The 25,654-nt window shown below is 52.5% G+C and overlaps 1 protein-coding gene across 3 annotated transcripts; it reads right to left on the bottom strand.

Annotated features, from left to right (window-relative positions):
* Nucleotides 1-1,957: 1,957 nt before the first annotated feature.
* On the bottom strand, nt 1,958-24,049 carry TCF25 (transcription factor 25). 3 transcript variants are annotated; one of them, XM_036924320.2, is made up of 18 exons: nt 23,757-24,045; nt 15,917-16,081; nt 15,009-15,083; nt 14,169-14,287; nt 13,647-13,712; nt 11,165-11,247; nt 10,802-10,932; nt 10,406-10,505; nt 9,863-9,956; nt 8,674-8,766; nt 8,452-8,557; nt 6,866-7,022; nt 5,358-5,445; nt 4,597-4,755; nt 4,385-4,475; nt 3,833-3,912; nt 2,521-2,593; nt 1,958-2,240 (listed from the first exon to the last, which is right to left on the bottom strand). In XM_036924320.2, exons 1-18 carry the CDS (start codon nt 23,946-23,948, stop codon nt 2,082-2,084), a joined length of 2,031 nt encoding a protein of 676 aa, XP_036780215.2. In that variant the 5' UTR covers nt 23,949-24,045; the 3' UTR covers nt 1,958-2,081. The 3 variants fall into 3 exon arrangements, with proteins under 3 accessions (XP_036780215.2, XP_036780217.2, XP_057349072.1); XM_036924322.2 differs by lacking the exon at nt 3,833-3,912 and having other exon boundaries at nt 23,757-24,047; XM_057493089.1 differs by lacking the exons at nt 1,958-2,240; nt 3,833-3,912 and adding an exon at nt 3,661-3,795 and having other exon boundaries at nt 23,757-24,049.
* Between the last annotated feature and the right edge of the window lie 1,605 nt (nt 24,050-25,654).

Genomic DNA, 25,654 nt, shown 5'->3' with positions numbered 1-25,654 from the left:
TTATCGACTCTGCCTCTAGTGACCTGAGGGAACTGAGGAACGGCTAGCAGGCAGGTGGCAGGGGTGGCCATCCCCTCGGCATGCATCACCCGGAGACGTGCCTGACCCCAATGTGAAGAGGCAGTGAGAACGGGAACCTACCACCAATTCCCTGGTGTCCACAGCGCCAGGCACACAGTAGGTCCACATGCATTCAGGGATAGAATGAGCTACACGGGGCATAAAACATCTCTCACTGCAGTCTGGGGGGCTGCCTACATCCAGCCACATCAGGGAGGTGGGGTCACTGCTGGACCCCAGGACCCAGGCTGGCCCCGGCCCTGCCTCCTTCACGAAGGTCCTGAGTATCAGCCTGTAGGTGTTACCGTGTGCTACTCCTGGGTCGTGTCACGGTGGGATCTCGGGGCCCGTTCCACAGCTGGATCAGTGTCTTCGCTTGAAGTCTAAGTTTCAACTTGAGGGAGCGGCTTGTGTGCCCACCCTCAAGACCCCAAGATGGGGTGATTTGGTTGGCAAAGGGCATTACCCTTTAGCAATACTGCCCATCAGCACATGGCCTAGGAGGAGCCGTTTCATCCTTGCCTGGACACTGAGTGGCAAGCTGAGCCTTTGATCTGGTGTGTAGGCGTGGGGCCTGGCTGTCTTCCCATCTGCATTAGAAATATGCCACCAGCATGAACATAAACCCGGGCAGCACAGCCGAGAACTGGTGACTGGGAGGTGAGCAATTCCATCTCTGCCTGGACCCCACCTTTCTCGTTTTGCACCCCCTAGGATGACACTGGCTCTTCATTTTGTGGTCCATGAACTGCTAGTTTCAAGGTGGCTGCTGCAGCTCCAAACATCACATCCCCACTTGGATTTATTTAAGTCTGTAAGAGGCCTGTCATTTTTCAAGAACAAACGCCTTCCCAGAAGAACCCCAGCAAACTCCTGTTATACAGGCTGAAGTCCACCACAGGCCACCCTCGTGGGGGATATGTGGACCCAGGGCTCAGATTACCTCAACCATAATCCCTGCAGATGGATGTGGATCCCTCCCACTGGATCCAGTCATGGCACAGAGGAATGAGGAGTGGGTGAGAATACTGACAGCCATCATGGTGTCTGCTAGGCCTGTCCTCACCATGGATATTCAAAGCACAGAGGCTTCTGTTGACCCCAAAACAGAGAGCCACCAGTTGGGAACTGCTGAGAGGGTGACCTCATAAGTCTCTCTGACAGCTGACTTGTCGATGACCAGGACATATCTGGGGCTTCCTGAGAGGCAGGGCAACAGGCCAGGTCTTGGGCAGACATTGACGGGAGGTGATGAGCCCACGACTCCCACCACACTGACCAGGACAGGAGCCCAGATCCCACTCTGGAGGACATGGGCAGCGCCTCCTCCTAACTGCTCATCTGCTGCCTCTCGGGGGTGGAAGTCAGGGCTGGCTCACAAACTCTGTGTCCTGGACCCTTCCAAGAGCCAAACAGGATTCTGAGTCATGGGCAGCCCTGTGTGGCTCTGAGTTGTCAAGTGTGCCCAGACTCACCCCAGGTGAGAAGCCCTCCCCTCATGCCCTGTGCATCCTCATCTCTGCCATGTTCCCCAGAGTTGCCAGGATGACGTCCTTTCTGAAACCCTCTTCCCAGGCGTACCCCAGCTCAGTGCTGCCAAGTTTCCCAATAAAACCATTTTGTCCAGTTAGATTCTGCCTCTGCGAGGCCCAAGGGCCCTGGCATCAGCCCCTCCTGCCCCAGGCCAGCCAGCTCCAGGTCCAACTGGAACCACATGCCTGGGAGTTCAGCTGGCATGTTCCTCTGCAAACCTGTGGGACCCCTCCCCTACCTCCATGCCCCAAATACTGGCACAGGGCTGGGCTTGACCTGGCATGACTGGCTCACGCTCTTGTGGGAAATAAGGAACCTACCCCGGGCACTGACCCCCACCCAGGGAAAGAAGTGGGCGCACAAGTAACCCTTCGTGTTTATAGAGGAACAGAGGTGGGTGGCAGGTGGACGACATCAGCATTTCTACCCGAGGGGCTGGCCAATCCTGACCAGAACAGCAATCGGGAACAGGACTGAGTGGGCCCTCCTCAGTCCCACTCCCCGTCTCCCTCAGGGGTGTCCTCGCGTGGCGCCTCCAGGTCGTGGAAGTGGAAGTTGGCCATCATGTCTCGAAGGGCGAGCATCAGCCTATTCAAGCCTTGGTTGTGGTTCAGGGCCCCAGGCCCTCCATCCTCCGTCCTCTCCCCCTACAGCAACGAGACTCATCTGAGCAGAGCCGTCCCGGGACCTGGACCCAGCACCTCACCCTGCCCTTCCCAGGACCATGTTGAGGAAGGACAGCAAGTTCCTAAAAGCAACACTTGCGTCGGATACAACCAGGCCATCAGAGGGTGGAGTAGCCTGCTGACTTGGGGGCGTTCTGGCTGAGCTGGCAGCAATGGTCTCAGTCGGGCACGCCCAGCTCCCTAAGCAACATCAGGGCCCTGCCTGAAGCCACCGGCAGGGTGTGGGAGCGGCTCTACATACCTCCGTGGTGTAGCTGGGCAGTAGGGATCGAAAGAAGAGGGCGATAGTGTTCCCGTGGCTGACAGCACTCAGCCTGGAAGAGGAGTCAGGACAGGTCAGAAGATGAAGCTGAACCCATGTGTCTGCACCCCATCCCTGCCTGGGAGGGACAGGAAAGCAAGAGCTGGCGAGGGGGGTGGGCGCTGGCCCTTCAGAACCAGGCCCCATGAGCGAGTGGAAGAGCAGGGCCCTCCACGGCCAGGTCGGACATGAGCCACTTCATGGGTGCTCTGCCTACAGGAGCTGTGGTTCCAGCCCACGTCAGCACCCAGAGCTGGGCACACACACTGGCCCTACAGAGGAGGATTCCAGGGCGCTAGAGGGAGGCCCCTGGTGAGGTGCAGCTCTGCAGCCCAGCTTCACCAGACATTCAAGGGATTCTGGGAGGAGGGAACCCAAGGTCTGCGGGGTGTGGACCATGCTCAGGCGTCAAACCAGCACAGCTGTTCCTCAGTGCCAGGCGGAACCCAATGGCACTAAGATTTAGACGTTTTAATCTACTGGAGAATTTGTGAACTATCTTACTATGAACACACAAGCCAAGTTTTATAATATAATCGTTTAAAAAATAAAAGGGCTTTACTTTACATTACGTGTCCTACCCGAGATCTAGAAAAAACCTGCTCCCTTAATGCGAAAGCCTACCTGCATCTTTCAGATCTACAACCTTGATTATGATAGGTCCTGGGTAATTACTCAGCTCCAAAAGCCAGAACAGAAGAAGCCTTTCAGTGGCACAATTCTGAGAGCTGTCCGCCATCACTGGCAGCCCCAAAAAGGCTCTGCAGCCCCCGCAGCCCTCTTGGCCCAGCAGGTGGGTTCCTTCAGTTCTGTACCGCACGCTCCGGGCCCTGCACATGCCAACACTCCCCACGGGAACATGAGCAGCCTTGCCACCCCCTCGGCTGGACTGAGAGATGTTCTTCCCGCGTCAGTGTGACCATCACCTCCTCTCAGGCCCAGCCACACTCCTTCCCGGCAGTTTCTCACTGCAGCTTTGATTCTGTTTCTAGAGTGTATGGTTAATCTGTCTTCCCCACTGCGCTGCACCCCCCATGAGCACACATGGTATCTTACTTTGCTTCCCAGCTACCTCCGCACCTGACAGAGCCTAGCAGAAAAATGCTCCTATGTTAGACAAACACAGATGGCAAAAGCAGGTCTGCCACTCCAGCCCGGCTCTTCTCCACAGCCTGTCTGGAGGAGGCAGTGAGACCCGAGTCCCTGGCTCAAGGCCTGTAAGCAAAGGAGCAAAATGAGAGGGAAGAGGTACCTCTCTGGTCTGACGTAGGAGTAGATGGTGTCCAAAGGAGGCAGAGGGTCAAACCCCATCACAGACTGCGTGGTCACGTCCTTCGGGAAGGGACACAGAGCGGAGCTGCGACAGGCTCTGACCCCTCCAGCAGCCTTGGCTGAGTCCACCCTGGACCAGACCTTTCTGCTGACAGTTGGTCAGAGTCTGACAGAAAGAGTCCTCAGCTATGTACTAACAAATGTGGAGGGAGGGGAACACATGGCCCTTCCACCAGGACACTCACTCTGCTGTGCTCGGGAGCCATCGTGACACCGTGTGTGGTGGGTGTCACAGAACCCCACCATCAACACTCACGCCACGCCCTTCACAGCATCAGGGCCTCCCTGCCAGGCCAGGCTGCTGGGTCACTGCTCTGAGCCCCATAGGTCACAGCCAGCCAGCCATGGTAGGGCTCATGCATCTGAACCGGCTGGGAGGGGAGGAGCCTCTGCATGTGACCCAGACCCCCGGGGCAGCCCATGCATGTGACTGGCTCACACAGAGCTCCAGTTCTCAGCCCTTCTCCCTTACCGGGGGGAGGGCAGCAACGGCTTCCTTGATCTCGGAGAGCACCACGTGGCGGTGGATGTTTCTGGGTGCGTGCTGGTAGAGCACCTTCCGCCTAGGCCCCGGGAGAAGGGACAGCTGTGGGGACGGAGCCGCCCTGGCCCTGTGCCCACACCTGTGATTGCAATCACAACAGACGGGCCTTGTCCATGTGATGGGGCGGGCCCCAGGCTCACCTGCTCTCACATGCAGCCACGGCGGGGTCTCCAGCGTCCACCGCCTGCAGAACCTCGCGGACATTCTCTTCCAGCCAGCTCATGGTGGCAGGCTCCTTCCAGAGAAAGTGCGACCTCCCGAGGTACAAGCTCACCAGCTGGCTCAGGGCAGGGGGCTGGCTGTGGAAGAGCGGGGCCTGTAAGCAGACCCCGGCCCAGGCCTCTGCATGCCCACTGGACCCTGTGAGAGTATCTAGGATGTGCCGAACAGGCTGCCCAGAGGTGGGTGCAGACTGGGCTGTGTGGTTGCCCAGGGGTCGGGGCACAAAGGTCTTGGCAGAAATATCCGTCCTTTGTAAACATGAGAAAGAGCACATGCACCTGCACAGACACCGAAGGGCCCACCCTGATTTACTAACAGGGTCTCAGGGGGATGGCCCCCTCAATCATGTGTTTCTCTTCATTTTTGAGCTATCTTGGAAAAGGTAGCACATGCAAGTACTGGGGTTTGGACCCCTGTGAGGGCTGCAGTGACAACAGACTCAACCAAGATGCCCGATCGGGCCTCTGCCCAGCAGGAAGCTTTGTGTTCAAGGCAGCAGGCTGCTCATGTGTCGGCCAGCTGTCTTACTGAGCCTGATGCCCCACGTGGACAGGGGACCCAGCCCTCCTGCAGTGAAACGGTCCTGCCACCACGCCTCAGCGGCAGGGACGTATGGTGACCACAGCTTACGTCCTGGTGGAAACGCCCCGGTGCCCCTTGGGGCCTCTCCAGCCTCTACCTGATCTCCGCGTCTGGCCCAAAGAAGTGGTGGCTGGCGACGGCAGGGTCGGGCCGCACGCTGCAGTACTCCAGCAAGGGCATGAGAGCTGCGGGGCGAGCAGAGGCCCAGCGGGCAGGCGGGCAGGAAGCCCTGGTCACACCCACAGTCCCGAGAGGCCAGCACCCAGAGGAGGCTGCATTCCCAGGGCAAGGCTGGGTCCCCCACACCAGCCCCCAAGGCCTTTCCATCTTGGGAGGGGGTCATCCTGATGCCTCCCTGGCGCCCCATCTGCATCTCAGGGGGCTCACCGATGACCCCCAAGCCCATGAGCTGTATGTTCTAATCCTGAAGCCCACATATCCTACCCTCAGGGTAGTGGGGTGCAGACCCCAATTGCCCCTCCCCTAGGGCAGAGCCTGGCACAGTCCACTCTGCAGTGCTTCCCCATGTAGTCGAGTCTGGCAGGAGAGCCCAGCCTCCCTGGACTGTCCAGAGCTGCAGCTGCTCCGTTTGGATGCAGCGGGGGCAGCTCTGCTACAGTGTGAGGCCCCTGCCCTGAACACCCCAGGGACAGTCTCTCACATCAAGGGATGGAGCTCTCTGCGCACAGCCAGGGATGTTGGCAGAACCCTGGAGCTGATGAGGTTGCACTGACTCTGGCTCTCCCAACAGGAGCTGTGTGATAGCACCACAGGCCAGCACCTCCCCCCCCCCACTACTAGTGCCCATGGGGGCCTCACAGCTCCATGTACCCTCACAGGGAAGGGTCAGTGCTCCAAAGACACAGCCGGGCAGCCATGTGTGCACAGACGGAGCTGGGCTGACATGCAAGCAGGGCTTGGGGGTGGTCATGGGGACCCTCTGCCCTACTCTGGCCACTTCCTCGGGCCTCTGCCCTCCGCCTGGACACCCCTTGCTCTCTTCCAGCACCACACACCCACTTCCCTTCAGCGCATTCCACCACCTGTCTCCCCACCCTGATTCGTGGGCCCCCAGGCGTGGATCCTGACTGCCGCCTCCTGCTGCGTCTGGCACACAGCAGACCCACTGGGAGCTCCTTTCTCAGGTCACAGACCCCTTTCACAACGTTGGAAGCTCTCATCACCCAGATGATGAGCCTGAAGGACCTGCTTGCCACTTCAGGGCCCACAGGAGAGCGGGGAGGCTCTCCACAAGGCCCTAGGACCATCTTGTCGCTAAGTTCTCCACACCAATGAGAAATGGGATTTGAAGACAGGAACATAAAGCCTCGCTCTAGGACTCGGCCCCTCCAGCCCTTGTTCCCTGACGTCCAGCAGGCTCTTCTGGCTTCCCTCTCCCTAGAAAATGCCATGTCTTCTTTGGATGTAATTTTTTCTCCAACAAATTGTCATTATCAAAAGACTTATCCTAAAACCCCAAGCCACTGTGACAACAAAGTCAGTTCTGATTCATTTTCAGCTTCCAAACGGGAGCTATGGCATGTCTGAGGACCCTGTTTAGAACGCGAGGATGCGCCTTCCTGTCAGCATGGGGCCTGTACCCACCTCCAGGGAACATGGTGAGGGCCTGCTGGATCAGGAGGGAGGCTTTTTCTCTCTCAGGACTGAGCTGCTCGGGGAGGTCCGCATGCTGGCTCAGCAGAAAGTATGCCAATGGGACAGAGAAGGCGAAATTCGGGAGCTGGGAGAGGTTCCGATGAGGCTACAAGGGGTAAAGAAGGTTGGGCTTTGAGGTGGCAAAGACCAGAGATGCAACATCCAGGGGGCTCTGACACCGCACAGTGAGCCAGAGACGGCACAGGTACTTTTCGCTTTGAAAAGAGATTAACTTAAATCACAGGGGCAGGGGTGGGTGCAGGTGGGTCTCCAGGTAGAAAAGACAAGTAAAAGGGCCCCCAGTGTGGGGAATGGGCAAAGTGGGTGAGCGAGTCACAGCAGTGAAAGGGGCTGGGGGCTGCAGACCAAAGCCCCCGTCCCATGAGCTGAGCTCTGAAGGAACGTCTGCACCATCTCAGCGGGAATGGCCGTGAAGCATCAACAGGCGAGTGTGGCCTTACTCCCACCACCAGTCAAGTCTGCTAATTGCCAGATGCTGTCTTCCTCCCTGCTCTACACGCATGGAACAGACGCACACAACACCCTGCTGTGAGTGGCACTGTGGTCTTAGGGCTTTGAACCTCATGAGCTCTCACAAATATTCCTCTGTGGGCCCATCCTGGGGGCTCCCTGTAGCTGTGTTTGAGTCCCAGAAACTTCTGTGAACTAGATCTTGGGGTTGGGACTCCTTCGCCAACTACACCAAATCGTACAGAATTCAAAACGATTCCTGATTATACATGCACACATGTGGTGGAAAAGTTCAAATGTAGAGATAAAGAAAAAAGGCTGCCATCTCCTTCTCTACCATCTCACTCCCAGAGATGACCCAGGGGACAGATGTGTCCCCCGAGATGGCACCATCCAACAGGAATACACTGTAAGCACACGTATTTATCTGTTCCAATTTTCTAACAGCCACGTTAAAAACTGGTGAAGTCACATTTACACTTCTGGTTGGATAGTCCTGTTACCTGCCAATATTACTGAGGTCAGGGTCCTTGTCTTATCTTTGGTTCCCCAAGATCTAGTACAGAATCCACTCTATAAATGATCGCTGAATTGAAATAAACCTCCTTTACTATCTTTGGGACATAAAAAAAAAAAAAAAAAACAGGTGAAGTCAATGTCAGCACATCATATTTAACCCAGTGCATCTAACACGCCGTCACCTCAGCACACAGCCACCTTGCAGGCTATACCGAGGGAGCTGTGTCGGCTCAGACCTGGGGGGCACTGGAGCGGGTGGGCAGGGCCTCCAGGGCCGGGCCACGATAGGAGCTCTAGGCCTCCATCCCCACTAAACACGTGAGCATGACCCAGCATGTGTCCTCTATGTGCTCGGCTCTCCCTGACCCGTGACTGTCTCTGCACGTTTGCTTGTGTGAGTGCATCAGCAGTGGCAAGAAGACAGACAGGCAGACACTTGGAGTCTGACCTGGGCCCTTCTGGGGTCACAGATCCACCCTGGAGCACACAGAATCTGCACTAGCAAAGGCGAGGAGATGTGTCCGGGCAGCTACGCACACACTTACCTCCCATTCCTGGAAGAGGCGGATTAAGTACTCGTAGCATCGTGCTCGCAAGGCCAGGTGGTCCACAAGCAGCAGCATGCACAGGGGGTCCTCATCTGGCTCAAGGCTTCCCAAGGCGGCACAGGGGGCGGGGGGGCAGAGGGAGACAAAACCCCAGTGGGCCAGTGGACGTCAACAGGCCTGTGGCCATGAGGTGGACATGTGACAGAGCTGGGGACTCACCTCAAAATAAGCTTGCAGTACTCCAGTGCCGTGCGCGGGCAGCCTCGCTTCTCCAGAAAGCTCATCTGCTTGTAGAGGGCCAGGTAGAAGCTCCTAAATCCAAGACGGTTCCTTGTGAGTGACAGTGACACAGGCGGAAAAGCTCACTACCTGGGGCCCATCCGGCTCCGGGTCCAACCGTGTCCCGGGCTTCCTTGGCATTTTCCACGTAGCCTTGCCACTGAGGATGCTCCTGGGTCTGCACAGAAGGTGGTGCTCTGCTGGTTCAGTTACATGTGTTCCCATGTACAGAATATTAAGCTTAGTTGTTAGCTGAAACCTTTAACTTGTTTTTTGTGTACTATTTGTCATTTAAGGGAAGAGTTAAAATCTCCTATTGTAGTTACAACCTTGATCCTCAAAATTTAACAGCCGCCAGCAGCACTGTAGCTGGATACACGGAGCGTCGTGACATGGGTCACCCTGGCGGGCTGTTAGTTTCCCCTAGAGCCCACCCCACCCATTCATGTTGGGAATACTGGTGTTTTATAACCATCCAAGGAACTAAGTTAAGAACCTAGGCAAAACTATCACACTAAACCTGCAGAGAAAATTCAGACTGAGCACACAGTGCAGGCTGCTTGTGCAGGGGAGTCGTGTGCCCTGGGACCCATGACAGCCATCAGGGTGGGGAAGACATCTAAGGCTGGCTGGAGACTCTGAGTGGGGGACAGGGTGTGCCCGCCCCACCAGGACCCGAAGACCAGGCCGAAGGAGTAAGGCCAGTGGGTGAGGTCAGCAGGGAGGCCTCTGCAGCTGCCCAGGCCTGAGCTGGGGAGGGTGATGCCAGAGCGGGGCCAGGGCAGGGGATGAATCTGCAGAACAGTGTCACGTGTTCAGCCACTCAAGGAGGGAACAGGATCCATGGTTTAAGAAACTGCACACATGCCTGCTAGGTCTAGAGTACCCCAGTCTCGGGGTACAGGCTGCTGCCCATGCACGTGAGGACCCAATGAAGGGCCTTGTCGCAGTGTTGTGGCTCATCAGGCTCACCTCCAGCAAGGGCAGTTGGGCACCAGCCAGCCCGATCCCCGGTGGGACCCCCGTGGGCACCTGCCCCACTGCACCCATGGGTACTTGCATCCCTGTGAGAACTCAGACTTGCCAGCAAGAGAGCTGAGCCAGGTCATACAACGGGCAGCCGGCTCACCTGTTCTCGGGCCTGCGGTAGTCGAGCCGGCAGGTCCCGCTGGTGAGGCTGAACAGAGGATGGCAGGCACACTCCAAGCTGTACAGTGCTCGCTCTGGGGCACACAGCACACGGCGATGGTGTCACGGCGGATCAGAGAAGCCAGGAGAGACGTGTTATTTGATTCCATTTAAGGAAATGTCCTCAGCAAGTGGACTGGAACCCACAAGACACACGGGGCGGGGGGAGAGGGTAGCAGGGGTCGGGGTGACAGCTGATGGGTGGGGTCCTGTCGATCAGGAGTGGAAATGATCTAGAACCAATGCTGACGGGCTGTTCAATTATGGTGTAAGCTAAAAACCAATGTTGTATGTTTTAAATGGTACATCTTAGGTATGTGATTTCATCTCAGTAAAGCTGCTACTTAAAACATATCCTGGCAAAGCCATCCGCATCCTCGATCACCTTATGAAGCGGCATCTATACTGTCAGCCTCAGACTCTCATGTTCAGGTGTGAGTGGCTCTGTGGAGGCAGCAGGGCAGGTGGCCATTTGGGCTCTCACCCACAAGGTCTCGGGCCATCTCCTGATCCTCCTGGAACCGGCAAGCGTCGCTGAGCTGCAGGAGTGAGTCCACGTGGTAGGGACTTGTCTGCAGCAGGACCTACGAGGCAAGGAGGAGAGCTGACAAGCAACACCAGGAGGAGCAGGCCCCCAGGGAGCACGTCCCCTGCTGGCACTCAGCAGGACCGCTCACTGCAGAGGGTGGGGCTCATGGCCAACAACCCTGCATGCCTCAGTGGAGACAACATGGTGCCTGGCCCAAGGCCCGTGATGCAAGTGCACACTGGGGGTCAGAGGGGCCTTGGGGACAAGCTGCCTTTGGCCAGATGACTGCCAGCAGGACCTGGCAGGCAGCCCGGTGCACAGAAGCCTGGATTTGTGCCGGGCAACACGCACCACGATGTTATTGGGCTCCATGGACTCCACGGCAGTCAGGAACTTGTGCTGGGTCTGCTGGTACTCCTCACTGTGCTCAAACGCGAAGGATGACGCACCTTTCTTGGATTCCAGCAGCCGCATGGACAGACCTGGGGGAGTGCATGTGAACTCCTCTTGGAGCTCTGAGCACACCTGACGCCACATCAGGGTGCCCAGTGTGGCCCCTGCACCACCATACACCCTGCCCTCTCCTTTCCTACGAAGATGCTTCTCCCCCAGGAGTATAAATGCAATGCCCCAGGAGAGCGAGAAGGACTCATATAGGTCCCCCCGCCCCGGCCACCTCATCTGGCCACCGCACACACTCCCTGAGCCCCTCACCTGGTTTGGTGTACCGGGGCCAGGTGCTCTTAGGGGTCGTCAGCCATGTACACTTGGGATACACGCGCTGTCTCTGCCGTGGCCTGCGAGGAACAGGACGTGGGCACAGCTTTACCTTGTGGACCGGCCTGTGCAGGTACCATGGAAGTAACATGCAGGGCAGGGAAGGCAGAGGCGAGCGGTGCTGTGACAAGGACAGAATGCAAACTGTATTAACAGCAGAATAAGACCCCTGCCAGATGGAACTGGAAACTGTGGCCCAAACCACCAGAGAGAGAGAGACAAACAGGAAATTCACAAAATGGCAAGAAAGGTGAAAAGGAAACCGAAGCAGAGACCCTAAAATAACGATGAGAAGAGTGACAGCAAGCCTGTAGGCGTCCCAAAGACACAGACAAGCTGCTCGTGTGGACCAAACTGGCAGCCCAGTGCTGGCTGTGCCGAGAACAGGAGCAGACCTATCTGGAGCCAGGCGCTCAGCTCCTCCCCTCTCCTGACACCCCACCAATTCAACAATAGGTTTTGACAAGGCAAGAATGGTAACAAGGAAGAGACCTGGCAAAGGAAGTAAGCACTGACACCAACATGTTTCTGGAAACAAGACGGACAGAGGGAAGTGGGCCACAGGGAGGGCAGCCAGGCCCCACAGACCACGAGGTGGACAGCCCTCCCCCAAGGCCAAGTACTTCCAGCTCCATTACCTGGGTCTCTGCTGCAGGAACCAGACCCACCCCTAGGCCGTGGGAACTTGGAGGGGATTCTGTCTGTGAGCAACACTTTGTTTCTTAAGGTGGAGTAAAGGCTCTTGGACCTGTGCACATTATTGTCTATCCTTTGTAGGTAATCTGAACTACTGCATTAAGAAAAAAAAAATTTGAGTAAGACTCTGGGCTGTTACGAACAGAATAGAGAAGAAAGTAAGAACGGAGGATGAATTGCTGAATGACAAAAGCATGGTCACAGTCCAAGGGAAACAAGGACATGGATGCCTCTGGGTCACTGACGAAAAGGAGAATTAACTGCACTGTCTGTGGAAGCCCAGGATGAACTGTCCACACAGAGCAGACCAGCAGGAGGCAGCCTGGACGGCCACTGGGAGGCCCCACGTCATGACCCAGAAAGAGCAGCGCACACCATCAGAGACCCCAAGATGACAGCAGACAGTCAGAAACACCCCCCATTCCTTCTTTGAGGAGTGGGAGAATGACATGGGAGGCAAGGACGGAGCCACAGCTTCTAACAAGGCCCTTTGGTAGGACCTACGTTCTTAAAGAAGTAAGTGCAATAGGAAGAAAAGCAACACTATAAACACAATGCACATCATTACTCACTGATTACTATCAGCAAGTGCACCTGGCACAGAATTAAGACCAGGCGAAAATGGAGGGAATGGCAGACACCAAGCAGATGCGGGCTGGAGCCAGAGTGGGGAGAGGAGGAATCTAGGTGACGGGAGGGGGCGGGGGCAGGGAGCACTGTGAAGCGAGAGTCTCTCATTGACATCCTGAAAAGAAGATAGTCAGAAACCCTGTCTCCTGAACTTAGTGCCAAAAATAAAAGCAAAAGCCTTTAGAAATACATGGAAAGTTGGTAGCAAATGACATGAAAAAAATCTTGAACCTTATTCATGATCAAGGAAATAAAAGTCAAAATGTCCAAATGATTTTTTTCTCCACATTATGGCAGATTTGAAAACTTCTTACACCTGCTGTGCATGAAGGGAGGTGGCACTCAGCTGCTGGTGAGCTCGGTGGCAGTGGAGCGACACACCCAACTCCACCAGGGAATGTCTTCCCTGGGCCACGCCACCAGGAACACGTGCACAGAGGCAGGGCCCGCAGGCAGCTCCCTACCCAGCACCTGCCTGGTACACCAGGGCACGTGGGGCCAGCAGAGCTCTACAGTCCCAGGAGACAAGGTGTGTGTGGCAGAGGTTCTAGGAGGGACAGTATACCATCTTCAACGGGGGAGGCTATCAAAGACAATTCTGAATCGCTTTGATTTTTTGTAAGAAGCATTTAGTTCTGTTATCAGGAAAAATATGTACTTGAACACACAAAGCCTCTGCAGCCACAGCCAGGACTGGGCTCTGGCGGGGAGTCCACACCTGCTACAGACAGCCTGCAAACAGACCCTCATGCTCAGAGCATTTCTCACTGTGTCCACTGCAGGCACCAACTTAGGGTTTGTAAAGCCAACAAAGACCAAACTTACCACAGAACCTAAATCTCCTGTCAGTTTTGCCGCTGAATGATAAGCAAAACTGAACCCGCTGAGATTTCAGGGCTAGAAACTAAAAATGTAAGTACCTCCCAAACTTTGAAAAATAGCAACACATGTGCTAGAGAAGGTAGCTGACAGCCACAGATAGGTCCTCCAGGGCCGGAATCCTAATGTTTTAAGCATCCCCCCCCAAGTCTTTAACCGGCATTGAGAATGCTCCCAGGTCTCCAACTGAGAAGACGGTGGGTGCTGGTCTTACCTTTGCTCCCCAAGGACAGCTCGAGCACCAAAGTACCTTTTCAGTTCTGTATCTGGATTCAGGTGTCTAGGAAAGTGAAAATAATACAAAGAAAAGTGAGTTATTTTATGACAACTCTGGGAACGTTAGAAAGTCATGTAAAAACACAGCAGGGAGAACAACTCTTCAGACATGAGAGCCCTGGCGATCAGCCGAGCCATCTTCACTGACATAGGGAACAGACGGCTCTCCCTGTGCTGGCAAGAGTCTTGGAAGTAGGGACAGGGTCTCATTTAGTGCCCAGGGACAGGAGGCGGATATGCAGGGCAGGATGGCATCATTCTTTAACACAGTTCAAGGAAGGAAGTTCCCAGATTCAGAAGGCTGCATGCAAGAGCCCTGGGGACAGGGACCATTTTTCCTTTTCCTCTCTCCTTGCACCTAAATGTATGACAATAAACTTATCGCTTTTAAGTAAAGATGGCAATTCTTCCCCCTTCCCGTGGCACCCTTCCTTGCCACAGTCAGGGATGAAGGCCACACCTGTGCTCCACATACAGAACGTGCTTCTTGGAGCTCAGGGGAGGCGGGCCTGGCCGGCTTAACCCACTGCCGTCCTCAATCCTCTCCAAGATTCGATCAATATCCTCCAGCCCATTTTCCTAAAAGCCCCAAACAACATGTTAGTCACCACAATGACTTTATTTTAAATGTCATAACCACTAATAACAAAATGATTTATTTTTACAATGAACAGTATTGCACTGTTCTCTCATTCAAATACAGAATAATTTTCAAACACTGTGCACTGCACATGGGTTTAGACAAAAGGAGATATGCTTCATAAGAGAAAGCTCAGAACAGAGAGAACCACTAGAGAGACCCTCGGATAATTAAGTCCCAAGCCCACAGTTCTCATCGTATAGGTGCTGGGACTGTCGATCCCACTGAGCAGCGACAAAGTCACAAGCTCTTTTCAGGACAAACGGAGCCAGAGGAGAACCGGGGCAAGAGAGGAAATCTACTTCCTGCTGACAGACTGCACGCAGGGGCCGTTTGCCCCTTGTCATCAGATTAGTCTGTCAACGCTTGGAAAGGTTCAGGACCCAGGGCAGCAGACCCGGAGGGCCTCTGCTACTGAAGAGCCTGAATTCGGACGGTCGCTGGGAACAACGAGCAGAAGGGGTCCTGGCTCTCAAGGAACGGAGCGAGCGCACACTGAGACGACGTCTGCTGTAAGCCCCCCTCTCATGCTCCCAGACCCCTCGATCTGTTAAGCTCCCAATGGAAAGAATCCAACTACCAAGTAAAAATGAACTACTTTCAACATCACCTCAAGAAACAGCCAGAAAAGAACAGATGAAATCAGCCAGATACACATACCGAAGTTTCTCCAGCAGAGTTTTTCTTGTTTTTTTGTTTCTTTTTCTTCTTTCGGAATTTGCAACTTGCATTAAACTAATAAAGAGAGCTTATTTTAATCAATGGAAAAACAACAAAATCTTAAAATCCTGAGAACTAAAGCAGCAAGGAACACGAGGCATGGAAACGGGAATGCAGGCCCGGCACCCCGTGCTGAGTGTCCGCTGAGCTCACCTTCTTCCAGCGCTGCCCCCCACCCCCTGCTACTGGGCTCTAGTCTCACCTGTCTCGCTCACACCTTCTCAACCTGACCCAGGGCCATCTACCACCTGCCCTTTGCCTCTGCCTCAGCCGTCAACCACTTCCCCGCCGCACTCAGATCCCCAGAGCCCCCACACCCGTGGTTCTTCTGCCTCAGCACCTCATGCCATCACCCGGTGCCCTCTTGCCACAATGTGAAAGTTCCCAGGGAAGCCCTACATGCCACACTTGGTTAGGAGCCCCAGCTACACTTGTCAGCCCACATCTGGAGCACAGACCCCTGGTGGGCAAAGATCTGCCCCCAGAACCCAGCAGGCTCGCAAGAGGCACTTGTAGATAAACAAGCAACTCCTGGTGTGGGGACAGCAGCCATGCCCCAGTGTGTTTCTTCCAGGTGTGTCCACCCATCACAAGGAAACCCCTGTCCTCCTTTGCGCAGGAGCAGGCTCCCTATGTGTGGGAGCAGTCTGGTGCGAGGGAAACTTGTGAGGGACTCTGCACACAGCTCCCTCGACAGCCACCACTCATCTTGAGGATTGTATGCAGATCTTATCAGAGCTCCCAAGGAAGTTTTGGGGCAACTGTGTAATTAACAAAATGGAACTCAGAACATAACAGTGGGGTCGGGGGGCAAGCCCCGCTGGGCCATCCCCATGCAGCCCCCACACCTGCTGTGGGGGTGCTGCCTTGACAGCCACTTCTGCATCCTTCCTGGTCTCTGCACTTCCACACTGGGACCTCCTCTTGTTCCCTGTCACCACCACATCTGCGAGCAGACAATCGGACCTCTCCCCATTCACCATGGGTCCCTCTTCAAGATCCTCGATATTTATCTGGAAAAACAAGGCAGAGAACAAAGAAATTGCATGTGTATCCTAGTCACAAACAGTGATGCTGAGACGCGCATCAGAACAGGAGGTGGTGGGCGGGCACGTCCAAGGTCACTCATGAGGTCGTGAGGGGAGGATCCCCATGTCTGTGTGCTCTTCAGTGAGCCCCAGAGAACACTGGCGCACTGGGAGGCTGTCTGGGATGTCTCTCTTTGGAGCCTACATGAAGAATCCCCCAACAGTGAGCATCTCCTTTACGGACCACAGCATGGGGCCGACATCACTGAGTACGTACACTCGGTGGTGCATGAGCTCCTACATGGACTCCAGCTTGGCTCACCAAGCAGAGCAAAGGGACAGGAAACTGGGTGGGAAGGGGCCCAAGGACAGAGCTGTCTACAGCCTTTGTAACAGAAATAATACCCCACATAAGGGGCCTCACATAGTGGTGAAACAAAGAGCTACACTCCCAACACGTGGGAATCTTCAGGAACACAATGTTGAGGGGACCAAGTCCAAGAAGACTCACACACAACACACACACTCACGAGCTCATGCATACTCATCACACACTAAACAGACACTCACGAGCTCATGCATACTCGCTTATACACTAAACACACACTAACAAGCTCACGCATACTCACTCACACAGTAAACACACACTCCCTGGAGGAGAGACGGGACATGGGAGAGGTGCAGAGGTGAGTACAAGTAACGGGAAAAGTTCTGGCCCTCAGCGGGAAAGAATAAACAAAAGAGGCCAGCATGGCAGTCACAACCCAATGGGGTGCAACAATGCCCAGTATGAACAAACATTGCATATTCAATTCAGGGCAGCTGGGAAAACAGAAAGCTCAAAAACAAAAATAACATCTACTCTACCCACCCCAACCCTGAGACAATTTTAAAAATAAAACTGGGATCACACTGCACTTACTGACTTTCACGGACTGTCCCACTGGGCCAGTTTTATTTTTTAAATTGTCTCAGTGAAGCTGGAGCTCATTTAAGTCACACTCACTTCCTGAAAAAAAAAAAAATCTCATTTTTTGAGCCCCTTTCAGAAACTTGAGGCACTTGAAGAAATTCAAATTCATAACAAGCTGTATGGCAAGCTAAACTTCAACTGAAACAAGAGCACAGAACTCTGCCCAAAGGTGGGCACTTTGGCGGCACACACTCAGCTCTCTTTAGTGGAAAAGTTTTATGGACGGCATACACCTCGCTAACAGGTTCTGCCCACCATCTATCACTTCCATGAGTTTCAAGGCCTCACGTGGGTAACAATTTCAAGGGGTTCTTGTCCACTACACACACATTCTCTGGTATTCTACAGGAGAAGCCTTGGTGAATACTTCAGTGAATACTGGATAAGTTTCATTTTTGCGGGGGAGGGGGAGAGGAATCTGATTTTTACCTGGGATACAATTTACATATTTTACAATGGATGTACTGAAAAATGAGTTTCGGCAATTGTATAGGTAAGGAACCTACAATCTTACCAAGATACGTTCTAAAGTAGCTGTGCAACCCTACACTCCCCCCCAGAGAGCTCTGTCCGGCCTCAGCATTTGGCATTGCCAGTCTTTCTAATTTTGACCATTCTAGTGGGTGTAGAGTGGTATTCTATTGCAACTTTAATTTACTATCTTTACTCACGATGTTGAGCACCTTCTCAGGTGTGTACTGGCTATTCTTCCTGCGCATTCAAATCTTCTGCACATTTTAAAACTCAGCTGACTTAATACTGATGGGTAAGAGCTGCTCACATGCTCTGAGTACAAGTCCCTTGACATACATGTCTTGTGAGCTCTTTCTCTGTACCTTGCCTATTCATTTCCTTAACATCTGATAAGCAAAAAAGCAATAACTCTTTGTTAAGTCCACGTTCTCAACCCCTTCTGTTCAGTCAGTACTTCCTGGACCTAGCCTAAGAGATCCCAGCTTATCCCACAGCAACAAAGATGTTCTTGGATGTTTCCTTCTAAAAGCATTATAGCTTTAGTATGTATATCTATGGTCCATCTTGAATACATTACTGGGGGGTATGGGTTGAAGTTCATTTTTTTCCATACAGCTAGTTACTCCGGTGTTGTTTGTTACACAGATTTTGCCTCCTCACTGAACTGCCATTGAAACAAAGCAACTAAGTGTAGGAGCATGAAGGCCCTTCTGAGTTCTCGACTCTCTTGCTGTCTATTTGCCTGTGTTTAGACTGGCACCACACCCCGAGAGCTGCATACTCTCAGTGACTGCTCTAGTTTACAAGCTTCCTCATCACTTTCCAGGAAACCCAAGAGCCTACGGCAGCACTTTTTCATTTTGTCTTCTTCCTTATTACTAGGCTGTCACCTATTCCACTGGTAGATGTTATAAGCCCAACAATACACTATTATTTTTGCTTTAAACATCCAATTATCTTTTGAAGATATTTAAAAATTGGGAAATGTTGTATATTTATTCTAATATTTACCATTTCCAGCACCGCTCATTCACATACATCTGCATTTCAATCTGGCGTTATTTCTCTTCACAATGAAAAAAATCTCCTTTAAGGCTTCTCTTAGTGTAGGCTTTCTGACAATGACTTTCTCGGCTTTCATCTATATGAAAATACCTTTTTGATTTCACGTTCATGTTTGAAAGCTATTTCACTGGATATACAATGCCAGGTTACATTTTTTCTTTCGGCCCTTAAAGATGTCGCCCTACTGCCCTCGGGCCCACTCTGTGCCTGCAGAGGAGTCAGGGACCATTTGTCACTGCTGCTCCGTAGATAGCTTGTCCCTTCTCTCCAGCTACTTTGATTTTTCTTCGCCCCTGGTTTTCAGCAATTTGATTAAGATTTACCACGTTATGGTTTTCTTTATGTGATTGCCTGGAGTTTGCTGAACTTCTTGGATCTGTGGGGTTTCACTTTATGCCAAATTTACTGCTTTATCAGTTATTTTTTCTGCTCAGTTTCCCTCTTGTTCTACTACCCTGATTACAGGTATAATAGACTGCTTGATATTGTCCTACAGGGTACTGATTGATACTCCTTTTCGTACCATTTTTTTCCCTTTTCTGGATAGTTTCTTTGCCCTAACTTCAAGATCACTAATCTTTTCTTCTCTAGTGTCAAATCTGATATTAAGACCCTCAAGGATATTATTCATTTGGGATATTTTTATTTTCAAGTTCTAGAATTTGATTTTTATAATTTCCATTTCTCTACTGAGATTCCCTATATTTTCCCTCATTATGTTCAGGACTTTCTTTAAATCCTTGAATGTACTCATATGCTATCTTAGGTTTGTGTCTAATTTTACCATCTGTAATTTCTGGGTTTGTTTCTCCTGATTTTTCTCTGGGTTGTGTGTCACATTTTCCTGCCTCTTTGCATGTCTGGTAATTTCTTAGTGTGTACCAGACATCACAGTGCAACACTGTTGAACGACTGATTTTGTCTTTTTCCTTAATAGAACGTTGACATTTGTTCAGGCAGGCAGTTTACTTAAATGTCAGCACGATCCCTTCAAACCTTATTTTTAAGCTTTCATAAGACAGGTCTAGAGCATTCTTTATGGTAGGGTTACTTTAGCCCCACTCCTGAGGAGGGGCCTTTCTGGAGCCTCTGCTGACACCTGGGCTTTTCAGGGTAGCCCTTCCACTTGGGCTGGTCAGAGATGAAGGTTTCCCACACTCTGTGAGCTCCAGTGGCAGCCAGTCTCCTAGCTCTCTGGGAGCTGTCCTTCCCCCATCATTTCCTTTCCCCAGCACAGCTTTGCACTGAGCCAAGGACTCAAAGCAAACATCTGGAACTCCTTCGTTCCAATACCCTGCCCCATAAACTCCAGCCTCCCCAGCAGACTTAAAATCTAATCTGTCTCCTGGGCTCAGTGTTCTCTTGACATCTCCCCACTGAGCCACTAGCTGAAAGTGCCTCCAAGCAGGAAGCTTTATCAACAGGCTCACGTGGATTGTTTCTCTTCTCTGTGGGATCCCAAACCTGCAATGCTCGTTGTCAATTACTGTAAAACAGTTAGCCTTTATATTTTGCTCGGTTTTATAGTCATTCATGGCAAGAAAGATACTCTAGTACGTTATTCTGGCATGGCTGGAAGCACAAATCTTACTTTTTACTCATTTATTGGTTGGTCTATTTAGAGATTGTTTTTGGACCTATATAAGCAAGCCTTTCAGTTAAGGGCCCATACAGGCCTCTTACTAAAAATGTTGCTGGGAAAAGAGAGTTGCTTTTCCCACTGAAAGAGGGAAGCCATGAAGACTGCATTACTGGAGGAGGTGGGTCTGCAGTCTACAGACAAAGCCCCGTCCATCTGTAGGTGACTGGCAGACACCTAGAAAGACTGCTGACATTATTTTTCATTGCTCAAATAATCTCACAACTGGAATATGGATTCACAATTCTTTCTCTGCCCAGAGTAGCAATAACAAATGCCAACTTTGCTAAAGACAATCACAGACTTGAGGACAAAGAAATGACATGACATTATTTTAACCTCAAGAATTTTAGAAAATTATGGTAATCCCTGACCAAATCTGCCCTCGACCAGTAAAAACAGCTACGTGAGATGTAATGCCATCTTTTATTAAGTGCTTTTGTGAACATGAATCCAGGGGTCTGGGTTTTGCTGCCTTTAAAACAAAGGATCAAAATCAACTGAGTAACAAAGACCTTAAAACCTTCAAAGATAACACACCGGCAAGTCATTATTCCACTCAAAGAGCAGCAACCTGGTCACTGAAATTTACTTTGGATAAAGTCTGTTTTTCATTTAATTGCATAATTTAGACTTATTTCCATTATTTCTGGGGAGTGGTCACTATCATATATGAAAACAGAGAAACATATAAATCTTTGCAAAAGATTGCTCTTACTCAGTGGAAAAATTTTTCAGTGCTGTAGAATACATTCTGGTAGTTTTAAAAAGTGAGTTTATGTGTTTTTTATCAGATTGTCAAAGTAGCCCTTGATCCCCAAAATACTAGAAAGTTCTATTCTAACATAATTTTTAATGCTTGTACAGTATGTTACATTGCGAAACTCAAACCATACACTTACAACGGGTGCATTTATTATACATAAATTACACTTCAATGACGTTGATCTTTAAAAACCACTCTAAATGAAGTAGGAAAGATGATTTCTAATCTAAGGCCAAAGAAACTCACCCAAGAGCCAGTAATGGAAACACAGCCATGAAGTGACAAAGGAGGGTGTCTTTCTGCTTTGTATCCCTCTCCCTAGAAGAGCTCCACTGGCCCCAAGAAATGTCTCTAAGTAAACCACTTAGGGTCATGTTTCTACTTAAGTTCTATTGCACCCTTCACTAAGTTTTCAACACCAACTAATATCTGCATTTGTTGAGTGCTGACCATGTGCCCAGCATGGGCTAAAGGCTGCATGTTAGTTCATTTCCTCCTCAGACAACCCCATGAGATAAGATCATCCCCAATAAATAGGCAAACCAAAGCTTATGCTAGGCATCTTGTCCAAGTCCTCAGTGGAGAAGGGGTAGAGACAGCATTCAAACCTAAGTCCTTCTGACTCCAAAGTATATGCTCTGACCACAGACAGTAACTGCGGGTCTTAGAGAAAATGCTGACTCATGCAGTAACTTTTGTGCATACCTACTGGGTGCCAGACACTGCTCTGGATGGTGGTGGGGAAAACATTAGGGAACAGCAAAGTCTCTGTTCTTATCAAGTTTATACTTCAGCAGGGAGTAGAGATTTAAGCAAAACAAAATAGAACACAAAAGTAATTTGTACGGGATGTTCTGTGATAACCGAAAAAAAAGAAAGATTGGAAGATGGGATGGGTGTGCGGGGGTAAATGTAATTTGCACTGCGTGTAGTGGGGAAGGCTGAGGCAACATGGGATACCTGAATGTGAGGCGTTCCAGGCAGAGGGGGATGGCCCAGGGAGATCATTGTAGCTAGAGCGGAGCAGCAAGATTGTAAGAAGGTGAGGTGGGTGAGCCTGGGCCCTGGGGGCTATGAAGGAAGGAGGGCAACAGGCTGCAAAGGAACAGGAGCAGAAGAGGGATGGGTTAAGGACGGTGACAACACAGGTCAGAGGTGCTGGTCATACCCCAGGTGCTGAGCTTGGAGCCACCACAGGACTTTGCAACATTTGCTTATGGTGTGTAGAGGTTAGGGCTGCTGGCCTTGGCAATAGGAACAATGTCTCAGCAGAGACAGGGAAGGCTGAAGGAGGCAGTTGAGATGTCTGAGCTGGACGTTTGAAACCCAAGATCAGGAGCTGGCAATGTCAATATGCTATCAGAAGTGGAACAGATACACAACCAGCAAAGTCCTAACATGACCAACATCACAAGGAGGTCCACATTAATATCTTTTTTCTCTATTCACACACCTAAGCACCTGCCATTTTTAAATTCCTCCTAAACACCCTGTCTTCTGTCCATTTATCCTCCTTCAGCAGGCATCAACTCTGCTTCAGAGACACATGCCATAGCATGGTTACAAGCACAAGTTTTAAGTCAGAAAGCATCATGACACAGCAGCATTCCCAAAATGTATAGCTGTCCTCCAAAAAAAACTGCTATTGTTGTAAAAGGCTAAATCTGGAGGGTCTGGAAAGGAGAAAATACCTGATAAGATGTCCATGAGAGTGACCAACCTCAGGACACTGTGGTTTCAGCCCATCAACAGGTGGGTGGAAAGAAGACTTGAGAGAGGTCAAGAAAGTGAGTGGGAAATTTACGGATGAAGCACGGGGGAGACACAATTGGCCACTGCCCACGGCCATAGGAGCCGTGGGAGCCAGACGCCCGGCACACGGCAGCTGCTCGGGGTGCTCCCTCTCGTTCTGAGTATGCCTGAAACTTTCCACATACAAAGTTAAAAAGAAAGGGGTAAGAAACGGGGCAGGGGAGAGGGGTTACTTTCAATTTAAGAATCAGAAGAGGTGGATGGAGAGGATGGACAAAGTGAAGAAGGCGCTGCAGTCCCATCTCCACCAGACACTACAGGGTGGGGCTGGTCTACCTTAAGAGGGAAGGTCAGTGACCAAACCAACCTGCCAGGCGGCTGTCACACGCCCTACTATCTGATGATGGGCCCCTTAACTTGCCAACCTTACGTAAAGCAGGAGCAATTGCAAAAATCAAGGGATAACTTGAAAAGGGTCGCTGGTGTACCCATAGAATCCAGACCTACCATTCGGCAAACGGCCACCGAGTCCCTACGGTGCGCGGAACACACAGTGAAGGGGACACAAGGTGAGCAAACAACACCTGCCAGTACAGAGCGGCGGAGGAGCACAGCAAGACGAGGCACGCACGTGCAGCATTACAGACGGGGGCCGGCGCCACGGAGGCCTCGGCGTTCATGCCTTCCCACCACACCTACTGGTTTTCCCTGCGCCAGACACCTGCTGTGCCGACAGCGAGCGGTGAGAGACACCAAGGCCTGGCTCGGGAATTGAAAAGGAGAGCGCCAGTAAAGACCCTGCAAAAGCTTGGCGCAGAGCCGCCCAACCCCGAGATCTAGCCAAGGTCCCCAGGCCTGGGCCGTGAGGCCCCACCCACCCCGGGCAGCCCCGCCCCTCCCGCTGCGGCCCGGGCCCCGCAGCGCCCCCGCCCGTGACGTCACGACCACGCCCCCACCCGCCGCCCCCACCCCGGACAGCCCCACTCCTCACCAGCTCGAACCGGTTGTTGACTCGGACGCCCTCCTTGCCTGCGCCTCCAGGGCGCCGGCCGGCTGGCCCACGCTTTGGGCCTTCCTCTTCCGCGTCTTCGTCATCACGGAGAACAAACTGCAGGGCACCAGGCCCGAGGGGCTCCTGGCCGCGCTGTTCCCCCCTCAGCCTCCGGAGGGCCCGGCGCGACATACGACCCAACGGCCACTGACGTCCGAAGACGGAGGAGGAAGAGCGGAAAGGAGAGGGGCTAGCGCGCCTGCGCACTGACGGCGCGCTGGCGCGGAGCTGGCGTGCCGCGTCTGCGCACGGCCCCCCGGAACTTCCTCTCCGTCATCGTAGCGTCAGAGAAGGTGCGGGCACGTCCGGGGGAATTCTCGCGCGAGTGGGGCACCTCCGGGCGGCCGGTTTTCCGGACGCGGGCGGGCTGCAACTGGGCGGTGGCGCCTTCTCTGCCCTTCTGCGCGGCTCCTTGGATGGGAGGAGCTCCCCACGCTGCGGCTTCTGGACAGCCCCGTGGACGGCCTGAACCCCGTCTTCGGGGATTTGTGCTGTCGTTTATCTGCCCGGTGATTCCCGGGAATCCGTGGTCCCGGACGGAGGCCATTTCTCCTACGGTGCGTCAGACCTCCTGCGGAGGAGACCTTTGCAATAAAGACCAAGGCCATCCCCTAGAGATTCGAAGTGGGATCTGGCATTGATATTTTTTAAAGCTTTTCAAGGAGTTAAAATGCGCAGGCAGCAGGATCGAGAACTGCACTGTAGAGTTCCGATGCGGGAGCCAGGTGATCTGGGGGGACCCCAAAGTTAGAAGGGAGAGTCCGGTCTGGAGCGTGGACGCGGCTCTCGCTGTGGAGCCCGCCCAGGCGTGTACCTCGTCCTGGGAGGTAGGCGTCCTCCCTTTTGCAGGTAAAGGAACGGACTCAAGAGTAAGTAACTGGCCCGTGTAGAATCCGGATTGCATTCGGGTTTGTGGTTCCAGGGTTCAAATTAGGAAGACCGCTGGCAGGGACCGAGAAGAAGAGGCAGGGATGAGGTGGGTCGTGGCCCCTGGATCCCTCTCCCCTGATCTCCACCCTAAGTCTGAGGACCCGTTGCTTAGGTTGGGGTTTTCGCCAAAGAGCGCGGGCACCTGGTCAGTCAGCCCATACCAGGCACTAGGATCTTGAAATACCTCCCATGGGCTGGCACACAGTTGCTGCCTCAAGCCCCCGCATGCCCCACCTGCTCCATCTGCTCCCCTGGAGCTCAGCGACTAAAGGGTCATGCCCAGCAAAGGCAGAACCTCCAGGACACATTCTGAGTGTCCAAGTCCAGGCTAGTTAATCAGCTTTTGTGTCACCTCGGCCAGGGGTGTGACCAGTTTGTGCAGACTTTTTGCCTTGTCTCTGGATGGAAATGTGGGATTCTGAACCCGAAGCTGCTTTCTGCTCTGACCCCTACAAGGCAGCAGCTGTGTGATGCTGTGGGGAGGCAACATCAGGCTCAACTTGAGTGGTGCCTGCCTGCACTGAACAGATAACTCAGAACATGAGTCTCCTGTACCATCAGAGGCCTGGTTCCCAGCAAGGAAAGTTTGGTTGTAAATGGTTCTAGAGTAAATGACCTCTGTTGGTCAAGATGTAAATTAGGTGAGGTGAAGGCAGGGCTCGACTACCAGGCTGAACTGCACAGCTTTCTGTACCCGTGTCATCAGGAGCCCAGCAGAGCTAAGGGTGTTCCTGCCAGACTTCACCTGCAAGCTCTGTGCAGGCCCCTCAGCCCAGCCCAGCTGCCTGAGGATGGGTTTTTATTCTCTGCATATGGGTCTTTATTTCCAAGTGTTCCTGTATGGATTAGAACCAGGTCTCCACACGTTGGGAGTTTGGGCTTTCTAGTGTTGCCAGCCCTTTCTTGTA

This window comes from Manis pentadactyla, chromosome 15, assembly GCF_030020395.1.
Source record: "Manis pentadactyla isolate mManPen7 chromosome 15, mManPen7.hap1, whole genome shotgun sequence".
Classification (NCBI taxonomy): Eukaryota; Metazoa; Chordata; class Mammalia; order Pholidota; family Manidae; genus Manis; species Manis pentadactyla.
Note: the sequence above shows the minus strand (reverse complement) of the source record. Positions and strands in the feature narration are given on the sequence as shown.